General features: G+C 50.5%; 2 protein-coding genes across 8 annotated transcripts in view; both read right to left on the reverse strand.

Moving 5' to 3' along the window:
* Positions 1–2,508, reverse strand: part of B4GALT7 (beta-1,4-galactosyltransferase 7) — an 11,165-nt gene extending 8,657 nt beyond the window's left edge. For 3 of the 7 annotated variants that reach the window (XM_028487176.2, XM_028487175.2, XM_028487174.2), the window contains exons 1-2: positions 2,360–2,508; positions 432–587 (exon numbers count right to left, since the gene is read on the reverse strand). In XM_028487176.2, the coding sequence (XP_028342977.1) occupies positions 432–587; positions 2,360–2,409 (206 nt within the window). In that variant the 5' untranslated portion in view covers positions 2,410–2,508. Of the gene's footprint in view, positions 1–161; positions 242–431; positions 588–2,359 lie in introns of all 7 variants that reach the window. The other 4 variants (XM_007117320.4, XM_007117319.4, XM_028487177.2 and 1 more) reach the window with 3 other exon arrangements.
* Positions 2,509–5,066: 2,558 nt separating this feature from the next.
* Positions 5,067–8,750, reverse strand: LOC102979440 (transmembrane emp24 domain-containing protein 9). The gene is made up of 5 exons (XM_007117318.3): positions 8,534–8,750; positions 8,266–8,366; positions 7,383–7,508; positions 6,877–7,023; positions 5,067–5,902 (listed from the first exon to the last, which is right to left on the reverse strand). The coding sequence occupies exons 1-5, from the start codon at positions 8,715–8,717 to the stop codon at positions 5,753–5,755; spliced, it is 708 nt and encodes a 235-aa protein (XP_007117380.1). The 5' UTR covers positions 8,718–8,750; the 3' UTR covers positions 5,067–5,752.
* Positions 8,751–9,977: the final 1,227 nt, after the last annotated feature.

Genomic DNA, 9,977 nt, shown 5'->3' on the forward strand with positions numbered 1-9,977 from the left:
GGCCATGGCTCACAGGCCCAGCCGCTCCGCGGCACGCGGGATGCTCCCAGACCGGGGCACGAACCCGCGTCCCCTGCATCGGCAGGCGGACTCCCAACCACTGCGCCACCAGGGAAGCCCGGTACTGCCCTTTTTGAAGCACTTAAGAGTTTTATAATCACCTGTGTCCGTGCTTATCGTCTTCACAGGTAATCAGATTCACAGCTGTGGCTCTAGCACAAGTCATACAGCAGAGGGCTTGCTAAGTGAGTTAAAGAAAGGGTTCAAGCATTCAGGGCATGCTTGTCACACACTAAAGCCAGACCAACTCCTGCCTCTCTCTAGAGGCACAACTGCCAATCTGGTAGTCAGCAGCCCTGAAGCCAGGCTCAGGCCCCACACACAGCAGAGAGGTAGACTGATAGGACACCCTTGCAGGGCTTCTGACTTACCCCCCCTTGTCCTGTGGTGGGGGTTTCCACAGGGGAGGAGCAGAGACCAATCCTCCTAGTGGCCTGGGAAGGCTGGAACCTCTACAGATTCTCCCTCTGGGCTCTTTCTTGGGGTAGGGTAGAGACCGGGGAGATGGACATGGGGAAACATCCCACCTTCAGGGGAAGAAGCAGTGACCATTATCCAGGGGTATGGCATGGATTGGGCACTCCATGCACTTTCACGTGCTGTTCCCTCAGTCCAGCTTTCCCTTCCTACCAGGATCACGTCCCCATGGGCACTCTCTTTCTGTGCTGCAAGGGCCCAAATCACTGAACAACTGAATTCAGAGCTGAAATCCCAATTCCTCAGGACAGTGGACACTGAGAACAGTTGCTTCTGGTGCCACCTGCTGGCAAACTCCAGATCTGCAGTCTCAGCTGCTACCAGGCCCAGGCCATCGTTGTTTCTGGGGTGGGGAGGCAGACCAGGTGAGGTTTTCCCTCATTCATCAATCTGTGTCCAAGGCTAGTAAGATTCAAACCCAGACAGGCTGTTTCCAGAGCCAGCACTCTTTAATTGCTACATTACCTGCATCTGTTGCATGGATCTTTGTACCCCTGTGTCAAAAGCATGAAATGATACAAGTTTTGTGGGATCATGATTGTGTTCCAAAAGTTTATGGAAAGGAATAAGGAAATGGAAATTCTCCATAACCTTCCCTTTCTTCCCTCACACAAAGCTTAGTGATACGGGTTTGAATACTCAGCTGCTCTGGTTACAGCACCTCCAAACTGCAAAAGTAACTGGAAGAAAACTGTCACCTTCTCTGTGCCAAGCACAGTGTCAACAGTTTTATATATGTGATCTCCTTTAATCCTCATATAGACCTGCAGAGTAGATATTATGATCCCTGTTTCAGAGATGGAAAAGCTGAGGAGAAAGATTAAGTATGCTTCTGGTCACATGGCTCTTAAAGAGGATTCCTGTCCAGGCCTAAATCCACAGTACAGGCTTTCTACTATATTCCTGTCTTCTTAGCTCAGCACCAAGTCTGAAAAATTCCCAACGATAAAGAATTGTGCCCACTATATTCCAAAGTCTTTTGGCACCTGGCAAACTTAACAGAGAAAAGGGAAAGAGGTGTCATTCACCAGGTGTAGATCCACTATCATGTGTTCTGGGTGAGAAGAGTTTTGGGGGTACATCTCAAGACTGAAGTGTGGGAGTCCTTCCCAATCTAAATGGCCAAATAGCTCTCCCCAACCCGCCAACCCCATTCTGCTCTAGTGGTAATCACTAGCTAAGGTCTGGGTCAACCTCACACCTAACACATGGGGCAGGCCACATTCAAGTACAGCTGTACCGGAAATGAACTAACGTTACGCCGGGAGTACTTAGTCCCGGCGAGGCAGTGGCCAGCCAGGCAGAGCATAGAGCTTCTGTCTGGTGTATTCTTCTGGGCGATCAGCAGAGAAAGGGGAAGCACGAGGGAGGGAGGGAGGGTAGGTAGCGTCTGAGGCTACAGGGATGTGATGGGGGAGGCAGAGATCAGAGAGACGGAATACAGACCCTCTGAAACCAGAGAAAGACAGAGATACATTGAGAGAGGTCAACGGAGTCAGAGACCCGCATGAAAATAGAGGCCAGTGGAAAAACACAGAGACCCATAATGAGAGAGACTCGCATAGAGGGACATAAACTCACAAAGGGAAGTCAACGGAGAAATACAGACCTGCTGAGTGACGGAGACTGGTAGAGACGGAGACCCACATAGAGAGAAACAGAGACCCAAATACAGAGAGAGACCCACAAGGAGAACCACAGACCCTCAGAGAGCCCCGCAGAGACGGAGACGCGACAGCCTCGGGCTCCTAGATTCCGCGGGGCGGCCCGGAAAGGATCGGCAGCCGGGAGGACGGGGCCCGGGCCGGCCGCCGCCGCTCACCTGCCGTCCTCCCAGGGAAGCTGTGCCGTTTTCCTCCGGGAGGGGAACATCGTGGGGGGAGGCGGAGGTTCATGGGGCTCGAGCTCGCAGCCGGGCCGGCCCGGCCTCCCCGGCCTACGCGGCGCCTCCGCCTCCCGCCCCGCCCAAGCCCGTCCGCCCCGCCCCTCGGTCCACAGGGTCCGCCGCTCCGACCGCGCTGTCTGCTCCCCGGAGCTGCAGCGTCAAAGGTTCCGCATCCAGAGGAACACGTGAGCGCTCCAACCGCCTGAACTGCTAACTGCTTTCCGGGGGCCGCTGGACAGCCCGAGAAATTGAGGCCCCGGAGAGGGCTCAAGTCAATGGGCTTGGACTGGACTTAGACTCCAGACTTCCAAACCAGCGCTCTGGGATAATCTGCATCTTCCTCCTCTTCCCAAGGGAAGGCGTCTAAGTAGTCCTGCCGTCAACCCAAGTGCATTCTTTCTCTGCAGCAAGCTTGGAGGGCGGCAGGGCCAAGCTCAGGGTTCAGTCTTGCGTTCAACCTGATACCTCAAGTGACACCCCAAGTAGTAGTTAGGAGACAGGCACTAAAGGCAGATTGGCTGGATTTGAAACCTGACTCTGCCAGTTCGGCTGTGTTTTGGGGCACAGCCTGCTTCTGTTTCCTCATCTGAGTATATAAATGGTTCCTGATTTATATGGTTGCTGTGAGGATTAAAGGAGAAAATGCAAAAACTTGGTACAGTGATGGGCACAATAGTCAACGCTATATAAATGGCAGCTATCATCCAGGAGAGGAGTACTTTGGTGGAGCTGAGAACTGAAGAAGGGAATAAGATTGACTTCCCATATCTGCCCTGTCACCCTGAGAACTTAGGCCCCAGTGGAGCCAGCTTCCCACCTGGGAAAAGAGAGTGGCAAAGTTATTAGACTTGATCTCCTCTGTTCTTCCAGGCAAATTTTAAGTTTCCTAATAAATATTAATAGCTAACATCCATTGAGTTCTTACTATGTGCCAGTCATTTTTCTAAATTCTTTACTACTGTTATCTCAATCTGTCCTTATGAGTATTGTACTTATTAAGCCCACTTTAAAGATGAGGGAACTGAAGCACAGAGAGGTAATTCAGAATGTAAGCCCAGGTAGTTTGGTTGCACAATCTATGGTCTCAACCACTGTGCTTCTGAGAGGACTTCACTATAGTAGGTAGGAAATTAATCATTCCCAGGAGCCCCCTTTCACCCAGCATACAACCCACCAGTCCCCTTCCTGCTGAGCTCTCCCAGGGCAGCGTACCTTATACCAGAACCTCGACAAATCCAGCCTAGATTTGGCTGATGACAAAGGCAAGGCTGACCCCTGCAGAGACAGTCAGGTAAGGCCAAAGATGGAAACTGGGAGATGGGCCTGACCTGGAAGGCACAAGCCCATCTTAAGGGGATAGCTACCATTCAGTCCAGCTAATTGTTGTCGCATCAGGATGAAGCCCCACTAGTATCAGATCTAAGTCAGGTTTCATGTAAAAATCCAAATTGACTTATTTTAAACTGTGACATCCACAATCATGTTGCTAATTAGTATCCTTAACATGATGGGATGAGAATGGCACTTTCCTTTTGTGGCCTTTCGAAAACCCAGGACCCCAGTCTAATCATGAGAAAAACATCAGACCAACTGCAAGTGAGGGAAATCTACAAAATGCCTGACCAGTATCCCTGAAAACTGTCAAGGTAATAAAGGAGGAAAGTCTGAGAAACTGTCACAGCCAAGAGGAGCCCAAGGAGACAACTAAATGTAACAATGGTATCTCCTAGATGGGCTCCTGGAACAAAAAAGACACTATGTAACAACTAAGGAAATCTGCATAAAGCATGGACTATCACTATTTGTTCATTCATTTTAACATTAACAAATGTACCACACTCCTGCATGATGTAAACTATCTTCACAATTTTTCTGCAATTCTAAAGCTGTTCTTAAAAAAGTTTTTTTTTCCCTAAATGTGGAGGTCTAAGTGGCAATATGAGCTCAGACTACATTCTCCTGACAGTTCAAGTAGTCCCCAAACTTGCCTCCCCACCCCATCTCCTTCTCACACACTGTTGGATTAACCTTCCTCAAGTTTATATTCAGGGTGTTCTAATACTCAACTTTGTTGAACACTGGGTAATACCCAAATCTCTTACCTGGTGTTCAAGGCTCTTCTAACTCTAACCAACTTTCCTTTCCAGCTTTCTCACAACCCCGCCCCCTCAACTCTAGCTGAAACAATGCCCATCTATCTGCATACCAGCTGTTTGCCTGTTCTCCTCAACCATCCCTGTCCTGCCTTCTTTCATCAGAATCCTTCCTCTCCTTCAAGGTCACTGCTGAGATCCCATGCTATTGGTTAAGTCCATCAGTATCCCCCTCCTGCCCCCAACTCAGGGATTCCTGTCCTTTCCACACCTGCAGCATTCCTCTGTTCAGTGTACAGTACCTTCACTAACTAGGCACTTCCTTGAAGCACCACAACAATTCTGTCCACCTATTTTTCACTTGTTGGATGGTCTTGGGCAAAACCACCACCCACTGTCACTGGAGGGTATGGAGAGGATGAAAAGTATGAAGTTCACAGGTGGGTACTCATCTTAGAATGTGAAGTGCTTTGCCCATTGGAAAAACTGACACTCCCTCAAGCACTTGCAGTGCTATGCCCACTGACAGTAGAGTAACTTTACACTGGACAAGAAGTTAATTTTTTTTTTTATTGGGAAACCAATGTAACAAACCTAAACTTATTGAAAATGAAATCAGTAACTAAGACTCTGCAGGCCCCATCCCCAACCAGCACCAAGGCCTCTATTCGGCCTAACCCCAGTTTCTCTAGTCCCCAAAAGAACAACCATGTGAAGAACCCGGGGTCCACCTCAGGGCTACCTTCCCACACTGCAACTCCCTCTACCCCACCCTCAACTGACACACACACCCCAGATGAGCAGGCTGGGTCTAGGCCCAAGGAGGGAATAGTGAGGTTTCCTGGGTGGCAGGGAATCACGCTCCAACCTGGTCAAAATTCCAAGTTAGGAAAGGAAGACAGAAGGAAGACTTGGCTTGCCCACCCACTCCCCTCCCCCCAGTCATCCCAGACAATAGGCTCACATCCCTGATCAGTAACACTGTGATTTTGAGGTGTCAGTAGGGCTCCCAGTGGCTTCAGATTACTGCAAAGGGCCCAGGGGAGGGGGCAGGCATTTACCCTACCACCTGCTCAGTATTAGCCAGCCAAGCTGCTACCCTCAGCTTGTGCTGTGGCCCCTCTCCCCTGCAGACACCCATGGCTGGGGACCAGGCCTCCTGCCGGAGAGAAGTCAGTCCAGGAGGCCCTTGCTTCCCCAGCCAGGGAGGAAGGATGGCCTGGGAAGCCTGGGACGGCTACACCAGCTTCTTGGCTTCAAAGAAGCTCTTGAGGTGTCGCATCTGCCAGACGCCGATGGCTACGAGAATAAGGGTCTGTAGGATAGACCACCACAGCACCCTCTGGTTGGTGCTCTCGCTGGTCTGCCGGAAGCGTTCCTCTCGCCACTGTGGGAGGGGAGAAAGGAAGATGAGCCTGAGATGGCTGGGCCCCACCTGGGGCCACTAGAACTGCTGGGTTCCCTCCCCGGAGGATGTCCCAGGGCCAACTAACTTTGCCCAGGTTCCAGTCAAGTGCCCGAAAAAAGCCACCCCACCTGGGAACTGTCTTTACCCTCACCAGCCAGATGACCTCAGGCAACCCACTCATTTCTCCTAGGTCTATCTGCTCATCTGTAAGGTACAGCCTTACCTGGTCCTACCCTGATGCCTGTGGGAGTGGTAAAGTGGCTGTGGTATCACCCTATCAGACAGAGCTGTCCTGGAACGCTCAGAAGTGGACTTGCTCTGAGCCCTCTGCCTGGGCTCTGAGCCCTCTTGCTCTGAGCCCTCAAACTGCTCCTTGAATATTGTGTGCACAGGTGGCAAATTGGTGGTCCAGGGGCTGGATGGAGCCCATACACGTTTTTGTTGGCTCACACAGTGTTTTGACAACATTTAAAATCCAGAATTTTTTACATAAAGAACCGGGACCTCTAAGTGCCTCTTAAAACCCTGGGCTAGCAATTCTGCAATGCTGCCCTCAGCTGACCACAGTAGCTGTTTCCATTTAGATAGGTCACTATTCTACCCGTCATTATGGTCACAGATCCATTCATGGTACCTGCCTGCCTCCTGGACACAGGTGAGATTGAAACCCCTGATCCCGGGAGCACTGAGAACCATGGAAATAACACCCAAGGTGTTGGTATCAATTCCTGCTCTGTCATTTTGTGTGTCTCCTAATAAGACAATGACAGCCCCTTAAGAGACTGCCTCCTCAATTAAAAGTAGTTAGCAATACCCATCCCACCTTTTAGACTTACAATGCAGCACAGACATGTAAATCCCTTGGGTTCATAATAAATCTGTCATGTGACTCCTGGCTAAGTCAGTGTGCAGCTTCTGGGAGGAAGCCCACTGCTCCTGGCTCAGCCACTCACCCGCTGGTAGTTCTGCTCTTTCTGGATCTGCTCTACTTGCTCCACCAGCTGTCGCACTCGTAGCTGCAACTCACTCAACTTGTCTTTCGCAGCAATTTCTGCATAGTCGTTGGCATGTTCACCTACCTGGATGTCCAGATGAACTCTCTGGAGACAGACAGACAAGGAAGATAGGAGAATCAGGTAGCCCTGCTCTGTCTTCCTGCCAGGGCCTAACAGCTGGTCCTCCCACCTTTCTTCATTTGTTCATTTAGCCAACACTGACTGAGGCCTCCTCAGTGTCTGGCCCTATGGGGCTCTAGGCCCAAGGGCAAGAATAAGCCTTGGTTGATACTCTGACCAAAGCATATACAAAGAGCTCCGTAACCACACCCTGAATGTTCACTGGAAACCCAGCTGTACTGAGACACAAAATCTGACATAGTCATCTCACACCTACAGTAGCACCAGTCCCCAGTCTTGACCAGGGGCTAGAGGCTGAAAGAGTCCAACATGGGTCCACTTACCAGCATGCCTCCAGCAAAAAGGGAGAACTTGGTGGAATTGGAGTGAAGACAGATCTGGTGCTCGCCAGGGGTATGGGAGGTAAAGGTGAACCTCCCTTCAGAGCCATACTGCCGGGCCAGGATGACCTGGAGAGAAGGGACTTCAGTGAGTATTATGGTAGGAATAGGGCTGAATGGTGCGTGAGGCTCTAAGTGCCTCAAAAGTTGACAAGCAGAGCCCTAGGCATCCCACAAAACTAAAAGCTCCAATGCTGCTTAGCAGCAGTTGCCAAAAACTTGCCTTCGAACCATCTGGAGAAGGGGCGAAGAGTCTGACATTAGGTTGGCATGTGACCACTCTTGGAAAGGGCTTTACTTTATTCATAGCTCATGCCCTTTCAACTCTTTTGCTGCCATTCTTTCAAATGAAAGGTGACAGTTGAACGGTTTTGAAGTTTTTTTGTTTTGTTTGTTTTAATATCCTTATTTGTCATATTAAAAGCTGCTCATTCTTTTTGGAAAGTACCCTGTTCCGTGAAATCCTAAAGTCTATATGTCACAGCTTTAGAGTCGACAAAACCCTTTGGTTTCTAGCACCACAATTAATCCACTCATCACATCTATAAGACAGATGAATTTCTATTTCACAGACAAAGGAAATGGCTCAGAGAAGGCAGCTGACTTGGCGGGTTTCATGCAGCGGTCAGTAACAAGTTAAGAGAAGCAGCCAGCACTGAAAAAGCCCAAGGTTAGCCCGGAGTGAAAACCCAGGATCTTCCCACAACACCAACTGTTTTTACCAGTTTAGCAGATGCGGAAACTAGGAGGGGAAGTACCGGCGCCTGCTTGGTCTGGCGCTCACGTTCAGAGCGGAGGGCTCAGCGGGACTAAGGAGCCGACTCACCTTGTCCTCTGGGTCCTTAACCTCCACGAACATGCCAAGCCCGGGGGTGGCCGGTTGGTACTCCTCTCGCTGCTTGTCATACAATTGCGTCCGGTAGTTTCCTGGAGGCAAGCAGGGCGAGACCAGTCAGAGGAACGCGAGGTGGCGCTGAGTCCGCGGTCGCCAGGGCACGCCGACGCCGCCTGCTCCCAGCTCTGAGGAGATGACCCTCCCGCAACCCCGCCCCAAGACCGCGGTCTTGTTGAAAACTCTCTCCCTTCCCTCGTACCTATAACCATGGTCTCATCCGGAATCTCCTCAATGAAGCACTTCTTTTCGGTCTCCCCGATGTGGAAGTAAAGGGCGCCTCCGCGAGCCGCAAACCACAGCAGTAGCAAGAGGGCCCGAACGACTCTACCCAACCGGGCTCCGGGGCAGAGCCCATCAACCCGCACGCCCCGCTGCGCAGCCATCTTACCCCACTTGCCCGCGCAGCAGCAGCCGGCCCCGCCACGTAGCCCTGCCGCCGCCGCGCAGCCTGCCGGGACAGCGAGTTCCGTCGGGCGGACTACAAGTCCCAGATGCCCCGAGGCCGTGGCGCGGCGGTACCTGATTGGGGCGCCGCTTCTACCTAGGAGCGAATTGGGGCCGCAGAATTGAGAAATTCTTTCCGTTGACCCTCGTCGCGGCCCAGTGACTGGTGTTGATTGTCAATTTTTTACAGATCGTGAAACTAACGCGGTTTGAGTCGCGAAGCGAATTATGATCAGGGACAGGATTCGAACCTAGGATCCTTGACTTCCCTCGGCATAGCATCTGCCACTCGGTTTGCTTCTGTTTTTCAAAATAGAATTTTGAAAAAAATGACACAAACAATACGTGAATTTATCTTCGAAACTGTTGCAAATACTAAAGAAGAAGAAGAAGAAAAAACAAGAAACAGCAGCGGTAGCAGCGGTAGCAGCCGCCGCCGCCGCCACGGTACCCCTTTGCCATGTCTTTGTCCCCCAAACGCTGTCCACTAGTCTGTGTGCTTCCAGGCATCCTACCTCCCCCCTCGCCGTCCCCTCCACCCCACCCCCACTGCCCCCCGCTACTCATCCACGCCGGCTTTGCTGCCAGATACTTAGCCTTGATGGCTCGTCTCTGAACCGGGGTTCAGTTCCCCAGTGGCAGGCTGGTAAAGGAGTATTGGTGGGGGTCTTGGGGGGGAACTGCGCGTTTTGGAGAGCTCAGGGTCAGATCAGCAGAGATCTGCCTTTCGTGAATTGTATTCAAATTTCAGTGTATTTTGGCAGCTCTTCTTCGGAGTTAGCAGTTTATGATTGTGCAACCTCAAGACTTCATAGAAGCTTCAGTTTTCTCTTTGAGTTCTCTTTGTTGTTTCATTTGTCCCTAGGGAGGGGGGTTTAGTGGGAATGTGTTTAGCTTTCTCCCTCATTAGAAAGTCTTTACCTTATTTTTCTTAACAGTAATAAAATTCCATAAATGAATGTACCTTATTTTTTTTAACCATAACTCTGATGAAAGTGGTTAAGCTTTCTATCCCCCTAATTATTTGCTCTTATAAATAATGCTGCAGTAAAAATTCTTGTTCATTTTCTAAAAACCATTGCTGTAGGACATAGTTTTGTTGATAAGAGATCACAAAATTGTCCTCCCAAAAACTTTGTACCATATTACAACCTCACCAACAGTGTGTTGGAGTGCTTACTTCCTCACACCCTGGTCAA

This window comes from Physeter macrocephalus, unplaced genomic scaffold (assembly GCF_002837175.3).
Source record: "Physeter macrocephalus isolate SW-GA unplaced genomic scaffold, ASM283717v5 random_1734, whole genome shotgun sequence".
Taxonomy (NCBI): Eukaryota; Metazoa; Chordata; class Mammalia; order Artiodactyla; family Physeteridae; genus Physeter; species Physeter macrocephalus.

Excerpts from the sequence above, each read along its gene's own strand:
- LOC102979440 (XM_007117318.3), bottom strand. The coding sequence starts at position 8,717 with ATGGCTGCGCAGCGGGGCGTGCGGGTTGATGGGCTCTGCCCCGGAGCC. Across the intron at positions 7,509-8,265 it reads TTAAGGACCCAGAGGACAAG|GTCATCCTGGCCCGGCAGTA; the intron begins GTGAGTCGGCTC and ends CCTTCTCTCCAG. Across the intron at positions 5,903-6,876 it reads AAGAGCAGAACTACCAGCGG|TGGCGAGAGGAACGCTTCCG; the intron begins GTGAGTGGCTGA and ends CCCCTCCCACAG.